Source organism: Pinus tabuliformis, chromosome Q (assembly GCF_031772625.1).
Source record: "Pinus tabuliformis cultivar Carrire ecotype Pingquan chromosome Q, CPIR1, whole genome shotgun sequence".
NCBI classification, from domain to species: Eukaryota; Viridiplantae; Streptophyta; class Pinopsida; order Pinales; family Pinaceae; genus Pinus; species Pinus tabuliformis.
The window spans coordinates 917,793,212-917,806,922 of NC_142296.1; the positions used below are offsets into that span (position 1 = coordinate 917,793,212).

Below are 13,711 nucleotides of genomic sequence, written 5' to 3' on the forward strand. Positions count from 1 at the left end.
AATTTTGGAAATGCTATATACAAACCATACCCTTTTTCTGCATTAGGAATGACGGGTTTTAACTTGATATTTACACGGGTCCATGTGAAGATTAGGTAAAGAAGTCCTACATGGATCCTCAATAATGTTTAAACGGTGAATATAACAGTGAATATATTGCCACGTGTGAAGTAAACTAGAACAAATAAGAAAATATGCATCAGATTTGATAGTTGAAACTTGAAACAAATAGTAACATATACATGCTTCATGCAAAACGCACTCAGCCTCACAGGTCTCGCAGCACTAATATGAGGTAAAGCGATGTGTTTGGCTGTCAGCCTGTTCTGACACGCATATGTATCATATGTATAAAAAGAGGGCCCATAATGCTTCGGTAGGGAACTAGCCCCTCTCCCATTTGAAAAACATTGCTCCTCCTTCACAAAATCTGTTAAAATCAACCTTGCTCCTCCTTCACAAAATCTGTTAAAATTGAACTTACTGTATTATAGAGGTGCACGCTTTAAAGGATGGGACCTTTTGGACCAATATTGAAATTCCACCTATTACTATCTCATCCAACGTGTACCTGACAACGTAGCAATGGCTTAACGTCCATGAAACTTATTGAAGAGACCTTAGTTTTAACAGCAACTACACCCAGAATCTCAAGAATAATCAGGATGCCAACGTGATATAAATCTAACCTGACCATTAGAGTCAGAAATAAAGAATATTTTTAGAGTTTGAACAAAGCGAGGCAAAGTTTTGAAAGTCAAAACAGTTTCCGAGCAGCTGAACATATTGAGTTGTGGCAAGCTTCATCGTGAGTACTTTGTATATAGGAGGAGCTTCATCGTAAGTACTTTTGTACATAGGGAGGAGTTTCCAACCTAAAGATAGGGAGGAGCAAGTTAAACCTTTCCAGCCCAGATTATTCATATACAGGAATACCCTTCCTAGAAGAAGAAAAGCTCTCGCTTATCAGGGATTCAATTCTTATTACTTTAAAGTACTTGACAAAATGCTACAGTTAGACTCACTGACTATGCTGCAGTAAATTACAAAAACAACCAGATAGGAATACTGTTTATCAGTTAACAATGGGCAATACAGGGGTTGAAAAGAATAAAAGAAGAGCCCACTGTCAAGGTCTTTAGGAATTTCAGAGACAATGGAGTAATTGTGACCGGAAGAAAATTTTAGCCATAAATATGTTTAACCCGTTTCAGTTTGTGTATAGGTCGAGGTGTTTGGCAGCATTCCAAGATGCATTAGGGCTGTGGCTGCAGCCTTGCGAGCATCTCGTTTTCCTGTTGCCATGGTTGTATATAATGCTGCCTTAGCCAACTCTGCATATCTTGGAACTCTATATTTCTTACATTTAAATATCCTTTCCAACAGTATAACTGCTTTCTCAGTAGAATTTTCATTCTTTCCTATAATGTGGACAAGAGAACTGATTATATCATTTCTCACAAGATAATCAATGCCTTTATCCATATCTTTTTTGTTCTTCACCAAAGTAAGCAAAGCTTGAATTGCTCGTTGTGCACTTCTGTGTTGGCCATCCTTGATCAAATAAATGAGATTAGGAACGGCTTCAGATTCAGCCAGGCAAAGGGTTCCTCTTGAACTACACTTGGCAGCATGAACTCTGCAAATTTTGTACCTTAAAAAACCAAGCTTCGGAAGAAACTTCTTAATAACAGACTGCCTTTCTGTTAAATACGGTGTTTGCATGGACAAATGTGTAAGTGTAACGGATGCATATTGCTTTGCACGCTCTGAGCCAGACTTCAGCATTTCAACCAGAAGAGGAATCATACCCATTCTTGCCAAATTCAGTTGGAAATTTGTATCTACAAGATTTGGATCAGTTAGCCTTGCAAGAATCTTTGCAGCACACTCTTTTATCTTCGGACGATCTGATTTCAAACAATCCACTGAAAATTGCAGCAGAGAAGTTTCTGAAACCATGGAATGCTTTGCTTCATCCATCTTTGCCATCACAGATAGTATTGCCAAAACTGCTTCAATCTCATATGGATATCCTTGAGATCCTTGGCCTCCTTTTAAGATCCCAACAAAAAAGCTCAGCATCTTTCTTGGAGTTACGATTGCCTGACGAGTAATACGATCTTTTGCAAGGTAAGAAATGAGATTTAAGATGTTCACCCTGCACGAGGAAGAAAGTTTCTCATTTTGGACAAGGCTATATAATCTAGGGACCACCTTTAAATCTGCTATCCATTGGCGGACTGTATGACTGTCCTTGGCAATGCAGTCTAATGTTCTCAATGCATTTTCATGCATGAGAACATCCTCAAATTTTAACATGTCAATCAAACGTGAAACAACACCCTCATGTTCAATTTGGGCAGCACTTTGCCTTTCTGATGCTAGGTTTGCAAGAGTTTCCAAAATTAGAAGAGAAAGATCAGGCACTCGAGAAGAAAGTGATCTGACAAGCACAGGGAGAGTGCCAGATTTTGCCATCACAACTTTGTTGATATCTGAATTGGAGAGAAGCTTAAGCGCTTTTGCAGCTTTTAGTCTACAATCTGGCTTGCCATTCTGCAAGAGATTCAACAGGGGTGGAACTACACCACAATCCACCAGAGAACAGATTCCTTGTTCATTGAGGTCAAGGGAGCAAATAGTTTCCAGCATCTCCAGCTGCAAAGCTTCATCACCTGCGAATAATAAATCCCAATTCATATACCATGTGCAACATTGGAATCAATATCCAATTTATACTTGCAATATTAATAAAATAAACCAATAACAAACAATTGCAATATTGTATATGTTTCCAAGACACAACTAGCAAGCATATAGCAGAGAAAGAGATGCTATAAACGAACAAACTGCCAGAGTTATACGAGGAGAACTACTTCCAAACAATAAGCAACACTGTAAAAATCTTACCAGAAGCCAACCTGCGAACTAATGGTCCAAAAAGTCCTGATGTTGCTGCTTGAATGATAGCTGACTTGTCATGCTCACAAAGGTTGTACAAGAGCTTCTCTGCTTGCAACTTCTGGTCATATGTACACAAGTTAAAAGCACTTGCCACTATGACAACAGCCGCCTTCTCTGCCAAAATTCCCACCCTCCCAGACTCACTCTTGGATAGCTCCCAAAGAAGCTGAACTGGTCCACCATTTACTGCTGGGTTTCTTTGTAGGATACGTAATAAGACTGGCACTGCTCCTGCCTCAATTATCGAAGCCTTCAATTCAATGATAAACAACAAAAGATGAGTTTATGGTGAAACCCAATACCTGCTCAAGTGAAAATAGAGAATTTAATGTTCTCGGGTTGGCTTCACAACAAATCTAATAACATGCATAGACCTCTCTATTGATCTATCTCTCTATCACACACATTTACCATGAATTTTAGTTTACCACTGTCTTCTTTATAACATGACTTCACGCTATCTTAAATATGTGTATCAGCAAGATTCAAGTTTCAGCAACAAACTTATATTCAAGGACTTTAAAAACAAAAATAGATATTCTTGAAACGTATACAAGAAATAGTGGACCTTATCTCTAAAAAAATATAATAGCAGTAAAAACTACTATATTTGGACTGAAAAGTAATTCCAACAAAAATCCAATTTCCAATTTTTTAAACCATACATTATTTTGACTTAACTAGTGCCTATTTCCAATGATGATAATGTTAAGTTATGGTATGTTCTATGCTTATAACAGTTTACTTCTTTTTCTTATTATATTCTACAGATTAGCAATCACATGTACATAAAGTAAAGTGCAGATAGAACATTAAACGATCGACAGAAAACAAGCCAAGACAAGAGACACAAGTTGTGGTGGCTAGCTAGGGACAAACCCCACAATGTGTGGGGAAACCCTTTGATCAAATCTTCTTTTATCTTCAATAATTCAGCAGAGAGAAATAGTACAATAAATCTGATTTATATCAGCAGTAGCAAACCCTAGATCAGCAGCATCAGCATTAGCGGCTTCATCATCAAACTAGGGCAGACGATATCTCACAAACCGACCGTCGGATTGGCTTGATTCCACCACCAAAAGTTGCGGCTTTCAAAGGAGGTTCAGATGAACCTACAGCGCAGTTCAGATGAGGAGATCTTCTAGTCCACGCAGGTCAAACTTTACTTCTGTAGTTGCAGCTTCAGTTTCGGTAGCTTCCGGCTTCAAACTAGGGCAGTTGATATCTTGCAAACCGTCTGTCGAATTGACTTGATTCCACCACCAATAGTTGCGGCTTTCAGAGGAGGTTCAAATGAACTTACAACGTAATTTAGATGAGGAGATCTTCTAGTCCACGCAGGTCAATCTTTACTTCTGCAGTTGCAGCTTCCGGCTTCAAACTAGGGCAGTCAATATCTTGCAAACCATCTGTCAGACTGACTTGATTCCACCACCAAAAGTTGTGGCTTTCAGAGGAGGTTCAGATGAACCTACAGCGCAGTTCATATGAGGAGATCTTCTAGTCCACGCAGGTCAATCTTTACTTCTGTAGTTGCAGCTTCAGTTTCAGCAACTTCCGGCTTCACGTGTGAGGGAGAGACCCTTTTCTGCGCAGTAGAGAAGAGACTCTTTTCTGCGCAGTAGAGAGAGAGAGATGTGATGAGATGAGTGAGTCCAAATGAGGAAAAGTCCTCCTGTATTTATACACAACGTTGGTGTTTGAATAGATGCGACTGTTGGGCTTCTGAGCCTACATGAGTTGTAGGTCGACTTGATAATAATTCCATAATCAAAATAAATTCATATCTCCATGAATACTTATCGGAATTGGATGATCTTTATATCAATCCTACACCTCTCGACGAGAGTAATCAAATAAAAATATTATCCATCATGAATAAGATGACCCACATGAAGTTTGGCCCTAGTTGCCAATTTTAACACTCCCTCTCAACTAGGGAGAACTTCATCTGCAATCTGTCTATCGGTCGCTACTATTCATCCATCAAATGCACTACCCTGTACAGCCTGACCCTTGCCCTGCTCTACTCTATTCTGCCTGTTCTGCTTTGTCTTGTTCTGCCTTGTATTGATTTGTATTGATCTGCTCTGTTTTGCTCTGCTCTTGCATTGTTCTGTTCTGCTCTGCTTTTGTTCGAATTATGAAGAAGAAGAAATGATCGAGGATGTATCATACTGACTCAAAGTCAGTGTCAAAATATGTACCACTAGTCCCAGACCAGTCTCAACCAACCCGAAGTCAGCATCATAGTATGGTACAACTCCACTGGTCCCAGACCAGTATCATCCTCCACTGACTCAAAGTCAGTCTCAGAGTGCGTACCACTGGTCCCAGACTAGTCTCAACCGACCCAAAGTCAGCTTCATAGTAGGTACCACTCCTACCACTGGTCCCAGATCAGTATCGCAGTCTTAGAGAGTGTACCACTGGTCCCAGACCAGTCTCAACTGACCCGAAGTCAGCGTCATAGTATGTACCACTCTCACTGGTCCCAGACCAGCACTGCACTGACACAAAGTCAGTCTCAGAGTATGTACCACTGGTCCCAGACCAGTCTCAACCGACCCGAAGCCAGCGTCATAGTATGGTACAACTCCTACCACTGGTCCCAGACCAGTATCATTGATCCCAAATCAATGGAGGTCATCCTAGCGTAGGGAGTATGGTAGATACAATCGGTATTACTATGGTCCCTAACTTCATTTCCCTGCTCATTGATCAGATGAGAGGTACTTCCCATGAGTCCCAGACTGCATGGGTAGGATGCCTCGACAGGAGAACTAATCAATCCTGTCCTCATAGAAGAACACATCAATCCTGCTACAATCGCCATGGAGAACACATCAATCCAGGCCACCATGGAGAACACATCAATCCAGGGCTCACAGGAGAATTAATCATCCTGCTACACAGGAGAGCGAATCATCCTGTTCCACAAGAGAGTGAATCATCTTGTCCCACAAGAGAAAGAATCATCTTGTTCCAGTGCGCACCACCAGGGGAGGGTGAGTCACCCTGTGGTCGTATGTTGCTCCAGTAAGAACCGCAAGCCCTCAGAGCTCCCAGAGCTCAATGTATGCAACATGCAGGACCCTTGTACAAGGGTTTCTTGACGACTCCAAGTCGTTTGGGAAAATCACAAATTAGATCTTTCCTCAGGGCTTTGACAAGTTGTATCGACCTGTACATCATCTTAATGCGATGGAGCCTCCTTGCTCATCGACTTACCATATCCCAGATGATGTCTATCTGCTGAAACAATTGACGAATACGGGATTCCTCAATAATCGAATCCCACCTCTGGTTGTTATAGAGAATCACAGTGGTATGTGTTCAAACAACTCACTGAAGAGCTTCCCCAACCAGACAGCTTCATACGAGATCATACTCATAGATATGTATCTGGTCTCGGCGGTGCTTATGGCAACTGACTTCTGCTTCCTGCTCATCCATTATATCGAAGCAGAATCCAAAGAGAAACAGCACTAAAAAGTGCTCCAGTGATCCTCCACACTACCTACCTAATCAGCATTCGAATAATCATGTAGTTTCATATTTCCGGCAGTGTATCTCAATCCATGAGAGATTGTGTCCTGAAGACATCTTAGAAGATTCTTGACACCAATCTAGTGAGGCTCAACCAAATATGAGCTCACAATGCTAACTGCAAAACATATGTTCAGACGGAGGTTCACCAAGAACATCAACACGAATGAGTTTTTGAGACTCAAAGGCATTTCCCAAATCTGGTCCGACATCACTACCATATAACTTCTGAATGTTAAGATCCTCGAGGTAGTCACAGGCTTGTAGTCCACCATACCAAATCTTTCCAGAATCTTCACCACATATTTTCCTTGAGATAGGAAATTTTCCCTTGGCTTTTGCCACACTTCAAGTCCTTGGTCCTTCATTTCAAATTCAGAAGCCAACTCCCTCTTACATTTTTGAATGAGAGGTTGTGCACCTGTTAGAAAGAGGTCATCTACATACAGCACTAGTATGAGAGGCTTGTCATCTTCAACCTTAAAGTAAAGGTTAGGATCGGCTTCACTCCTAATGAATCCCAGCTTCATCAAGTAGCTATCGATCCTCTCATACCATGCTCGGGGTGCTTGCTTTAGCCCATAGGGAGCCTTCTTCAACCTGCATACATGAGATTTTCAATCATAAATCTCAAATCCTTCGGGTTGCTCCACATAGACCTCTTCTTTGATCGAACCGTGCAAGAACACGGTCTTGACATCCATCTGATGTAGGTTCCATCCTTGTGAAGCCACAAGGGCTATGATCAAGCGGATGGTCATATATCTGTCAACAGGTGCAAATATCACATCATAGTCTATACCTTCCTTCTGGGAGAAATCACGAGCAACAAAACGAGCCTTATACTATTCCGTACTTCCATCTGCTGCAGCTTTATCTTGTAAAGCCATTTTGAAGTAACAATTGTCTTGTCCTGGGGTCTGGGAACTACTTCCCAGACATCATTCTCCATAATCGTCATAGCATCCTTCCATACTTGATGCTTGACGGCATCTGAGAATGATGAAGGCTCATTTTGTATAATCGTGCTCATGATGGTCAGGTATCCCTGATACCTGTTAGGTTTCTTACTTTCATGAAAGGTTCCTCGGGGTGCAGCATGTCCTTCAGCATCATCAAGTATCCCCCTAAGCCATGGAGGCCTCTTCATAGAAGAGGGAGGCTCAGGTGGATAAATAGGATCCATGGGTACCTTCACATCAGGCATTGTTACATCATCTACCCATAGAGACAACTTCCACAATCGTACGGTTCTTCCTTTCCGCCACACCATTCTGCTCAGGAGTATGTGGTGTAGTAGTCTCCCTCTTAATGCCAACCTCAAATATGCCTGAGTGAACCAACTGTAATATATTGGAGGTCTTGCTTTGACTTGAGGGGAATGGTCCCCTTTTAAGCTTTCCTTCGGCACATCCCGGACATACACCTTCTTTCTCTACTTGGAATTCGGGCATCCCTGTTACCATCTGTCTTACATTGGGTAGAGCTTTGTAATGAAGGTGGGCAAACCTCCGATGCCAAAGTTCGGATTGAAGAGATGTGTCATAAGATATGACACCTAGCAGACTTCCATCGACCTGATATAATGAATCAACACGAAACCCAAGAGTAAAGGCATCTTTAACATTATTTTTCCATATACGTACCTTGCCATCGCAGGTTACCTTGTAGCCTTTGTCTTCCATTGCCGAGATGGGCACCAGGTTCTTTTGGAGGCCAAGTGCATTTAATACAACCTGGAATTTCTAGCCTTCTTGAATGGTTGTCCTCTTCCTTGATTTCTAGCATTCCTTTTACCTTTGCTATTGAATTTTCCATCCCTTCGATTACCATGAGAGGGATTTTGATCATCGTCACGGTGAGAGTCCTTTCTATCAGGGCATTCCCTTGCATAGTGACCTACTTTATTGCAAATGTAACATCGTCCTTTTCTTCCACCCTTAGGTCCAACCTTTCTTTTCGATTTAAACCCAGAATTATTTCTTTTCTTAGCATGAGAAGAAAAAGCAGCAGGAGGACCTTTAGGCAAGGGCATTTCTTGCTCTTCTACCCTTGTTTCTTCCTGAATGCATCTAGCCATTAATTCCTCGAAACCAGGAATTACATTATAGTTCAGAAGAGTAGTCCTGAACATGTACCATTCGGATGGTAATCCTCCAAGAGTCATGAGTGCCATTTCCCTGTTAGTAATAGTCTCCCCAATAGATAGGAGATCGCCCTTGATCTCGGTGATTCTTAAGAAGTATGCTTGCATACTCTCATCTTTACCCTTCTTGATTTCCCTCAACTTATTTCTAAGAAACAAAACTTGATTTGCATCATTAACTTTAAATAAACTCACCAGTCTATCGTAGATTTCCTTGGAGGTGTCTAGTTCAGAGATGTAGGCCACCAAGCGCTTGTCGATAGAGTCCCGGATGATCTTCTTCGCTTTAATTTCTCCGTTCTTCCATTTGTTCCTGGCAGCAGGAGGTGCATTTGATGGAGGCTCAACAATATTGCCTCTCACATGATCCAACACTCCTTGATCCTCAAGGGTTAGATCGATAGACATCTTCCATCTGTGATAGTCAGCTTTCTCACGAAGCTTGTCTTCGGCAGGAAAGAGTGTTGAGGACCCCATCGTTCTTTTAGGATAGCCTTGCCAATCTTCTCTTTGGTGATTGCTCTTGCTCTTGCTCGGGCTTTGTCTTCACCTCACCTCTAATACCATGTTAAGTTATGGTATGTTCTATGCTTATAACAGTTTACTTCTTTTTCTTATTATATTCCACAGATTAGCAATCACATGTACATAAAGTAAAGTGTAGATAGAACATTAAACGATCGACAGAAAACAAGCCAAGACAAGAGACACAAGATGTGGCGGCTAGCCAAGGACAAACCCCCCAATGTGTGGGGAAACCCTTTGATCAAATCTTCTTTTATCTTCAATAATTCAGCAGAGAAAAATAGTACAACAAATCTGATTTATATCAGTAGTAGCAAACCCTAGATCAACAGCATTAGCATTAGTGGCTTCATCATCAAACTAGGGCAGACGATATCTCACAAACCGACCGTCGGATCGGCTTGATTCCACCACCAAAAGTTGTGGCTTTCAGAGGAGGTTCAGATGAACCTACAGCGTAGTTCAGATGAGGAGATCTTCTAGTCCACGTAGGTCAAACTTTACTTCTGCAATTGCAGCTTCAGTTTCGGCAGCTTCCGGCTTCAAACTAGGGCAGTCGATATCTTGCAAACCGTCTGTCGGATTGACTTGATTCCACCACCAAAAATTGCGGCTTTCAGAGGAGGTTCAAATGAACCTACAGCGCAGTTCAGATGAGGAGATCTTCTAGTCCACGCAGGTCAATCTTTACTTCTGCAGTTGCAGCTTCAGTTTCAGCAGCTTCCAGCTTCAAACTAGGGCAGTCGATATCTTGCAAACCGTCTGTCAGATTGACCTGATTCCCCACCAAAAGTTGCGGCTTTCAGAGGAGGTTCAAATGAACCTACAACTCAGTTCAGATGAGGAGACATTCTAGTCCATGCAGGTCAATCTTTACTTCTGTAGTTGCAGTTTCAGTTTCAGCAGCTTCCGGCTTCACATGTGTGAGGGAGAGACCTTTTTCTGCATAGTAGAGAAGAGACTCTTTTCTGCGCAGTAGAGAGAGAGAGATATGATGAGATGAGTGAGTCCAGATGTGGAAAAGTCCTCCTGTATTTATACACAACATTGGTGTTTGAATAGATGCGACTGTTGGGCTTCTGAGCCTACATGAGTTCTAGGTCGGCTTGATAATAATTCCATAACCAAAATAAATTCATATCTCCATGAATACTTATCGGAATCGGATGATCTTTATATCAATCCTAAACCTATTGATGAGAGGAATCTAATAAAAATATTATCAGCCATGAATAAGATGACCCACATGAAGTTTGGCCCTAGTTGCCAATTTTAACAGATAATCATAGCTAATGTGCTTGAAGTAGGAAAATTGCTGTGAACAGGAGCTTATTATTTGGAACCTTGAATGTTCCCCAGCAATTCAGCCTGTTTTTTCAACAGCTGTCACCTCCAATGCTCCAACTCATTTTTGATGTAACAGATATATCCTACCCTGAAGTTTGAGGCTGATCATTTTTAATTTTACATCAACGTTCATGTGGATAGTTCATTGAGAAAAGGGCTATAGTGTATCCTAGATTAGCTGTGATTGTCACATCAATCTCACTAGTTCACATCCTTGATTTCAAGGAAACCATCATTGCGGCTTAGTTTTGAAAAGTTGAACCAGCATAGATCGATCTTACCCTCAGATCTATCAAGCGTGAAGAAGGATCAAATACCTTGAGGTGTAAATTTTTCAATCATTTAAAAAGGATCTAGGATCCCTGCAATTTCACTCAACACAGTAAAACTCAGAAGTCACAAATTATGGAGATACATATATGTAAAAATACAACTTTTGATCATATCTACAGTGTTTATATTTATGTGTAAACCTGATATCTCTCTTTTATCTCTCCATAGAGCAATTTTTATATTATGACAATTATGTGTACATATCAAATCTGTCTTTCATATATAGAGAAAGACTTTTTATTTTATGTTTGGCTAAAATATAAAATTAGTATTATTATCTGTTACAAGTTTCATAGTCTTCTGGAAGCTTAAAAAGTTAAATATAATGATGTAAGCATTACCAATGTGACAATATCTCTACTTTACTGGACTGTATAAGTGTCTTTCTGTTAGACACCTAATCCTTAGGGATTGGGTGAAATTGTAAATATTTTATAAATATGAAAATACAAAACATTAGAATAGGAAGAGACATCGGACCTTGGAAGTTGAAACCAAAGGTCACAATATCATTGTATATATACGAGTGCTTGATTAATGAAGAAAAATAAGAGATTCTTGGGAGTTATCTCATCTGGCCTGACATGGTATCAGAGCCAAATTTAGGCACTTCTGCCCCGCTTAGAGTAACTCCTCTGCCATCTCTTCCCTGCTGGTCCAATCTGCCATCTCTGCCCCACTAGTCCGGCCTGCCATCTCTGCCCCGCTAGTCTGACCTGCTCACTGTTTAATCTATCAGAAGCATTTCCTCTGCTCATTCCACTATTAAATCTGGCCGTCCTACTGCCAAAATATTTGTATGCCTTAGCGCTTGCATAGTCCTAATGTCCCTGCAGTGGCGAATCTGGTCACCAATCCCATTTTTCTGTCACTTTACCAAACCACCTACCTCTCTCCCCTACGTTACCTTCCCCTTCACAAAAGTCAGGTTCACAAAAATTCTAGGAAAGATCGATCTCATGCTGCCATCTACCATTAGATTTCCACATGTAGATCCAAACACTTTATTGTAACTAGTTGAGAGTGAACATAATCGAGCTGCGGACCTAGTGCTTCCACGCAGAATCAGGCTGCGAACCTGGTGCTTCCAAACAGAATTGAGCTGCAAACCTTTCCTGATCATGCATAGGATCTTCAAGACCTCCAAAAGGATCCCCAACATGCTCACCCTAATCCTCCCACTTTCCTTTGCAATCCTCAGCCATGCCCTCCTCTCAGACCCGTTGATCCGCAAAATCAAGAAAAACGAGGATACCTTCAAGAAACGGGATAATGTCAACCCAACATCCACTCTTGGCACTATCTAAACCACTGGAAACTCTGGTTTCTCATTTCTCAATAAAGTTTCATGTTTCTCGTTTCCCTCCCCTGCGAAGGCGCCGAAGCTTCTAAGTGGGCTCTGCGCCAAGATTGGAGCCAACACAATTGAGTACATGAGCAGAGGGCCTCTAAAGGTGGTGACTTGAGTTCTGGCAACACGATTGCAGAATAGGATGTGGCAGCAGAAGAGGATGTGGAAGAAAGGATTTAAGAGCCATGGCAGAGTAAACACCATCAAGGAGAAAGGCTCGATCTTCACTGCACTCGTTGCAGTAGAGATAGACATGATGCAACAACATGCAGAATCCCCTAGGAGAAAATCAAAGAAAGTCAAAACCAAAAAGAAGACAAAGGTAAAACACTAGATCCAACTAAAGGTAAAGCACCTAAATCTGCTCATTGCAATACTGGAGGAACTGAAGATTTGTTTCACACTTCATTTGCTTCTCAGAGAGATGCATGGCTGCTTGATACAGGGGCAACCTGCTATATGACCTTTCAAAATGATTTTTTCAAAGATTTCAATGACAATGTAGATGGCATAGTGTGTTTTACAGACAAATCAAGTCTCAATCCCTCATGACTTGGCACCATCATGCTTAAACTTCCTGGACTTCCTGATTTTCTTCTCCATGATGTACTCACCTTCCAGAGTTGCAGAGAAATATACTGTCCCTTGTTCACATTTGCCAGCAAGGCCACTCTATTCATTTGTTTGAAGTAGAGATAAGGAAAGCTTATGACAACACAGGTGGCATGACTAAAGTAGAGGAAGAAAGACCGTTGAATCTGGAAGGAACATATGCTCATGCATAGAACTCTGCATACCTCTCTCAGCACAAAGAAGGTATGTTGCCATCCAGTCTTCTATGCCATGCAAGATTTGGACATTTTAATTATGACAGTCTTCATTTACTGAAAAAAATGGTGTTTCTAGTTTGCCAACTATTCCTAGGAAACTAAATCAATGTGATGGTTGCATCCTAGGAAAACATAACAAACAGGAATTTCACAATTCTACTCCCAGAGCACATAGAAAACTTGCACTGATTCATTCTGATTTGTGTGGCCCAATTACCCACCAAAAAGTGGGTAACCCATAAGAGAAATTGTTTCTCCTCCTTGGACAAACAGCCAGTCACCAGCCCTATTTGATTCGCACATAACATGATGCCAAGATCCTCAACTTCTTGCTCTAGTCAATTTTCTCTCTCCCATTCGACATACCTTCCTACAGAGGGTGGGTCATTCATCAATAAGTAATTTAACAATTTTGCAATCATGTGCTTTCACTTAATGGTACGGGCATACTTATATGGATCAAGGTGAAAATTGGATGATTGACCAATCTTTGACTGTATTCTTGCTCACTCACTTCACCTGGGAGGTTAGTCTTTGACTCTAGTCTAGTGGGACCTCCTATGAGGCATTAGGTTTTAAGGAGGGCACTACTGGGGAGACTTTGATTGAAGTAGCATGTTCAAGATATTCCATACTTACCACTTTTCATCTTTCCCTCTA

At 41.2% G+C, this 13,711-nt stretch overlaps 1 protein-coding gene across 1 annotated transcript in view; it reads right to left on the reverse strand.

The window, feature by feature from the left end:
* Window positions 1–287: 287 nt before the first annotated feature.
* LOC149222450 (U-box domain-containing protein 43-like) overlaps window positions 288–13,711 on the reverse strand; it is an 86,086-nt gene continuing 72,662 nt past the window's right edge. The window contains exons 4-5 of the mRNA XM_089385451.1: window positions 2,914–3,217; window positions 288–2,678 (exon numbers count right to left, since the gene is read on the reverse strand). Of these exons, the coding sequence (XP_089241577.1) occupies window positions 1,201–2,678; window positions 2,914–3,217 (1,782 nt within the window). The 3' untranslated portion in view covers window positions 288–1,200. The remainder of the gene's footprint in view (window positions 2,679–2,913; window positions 3,218–13,711) is intronic.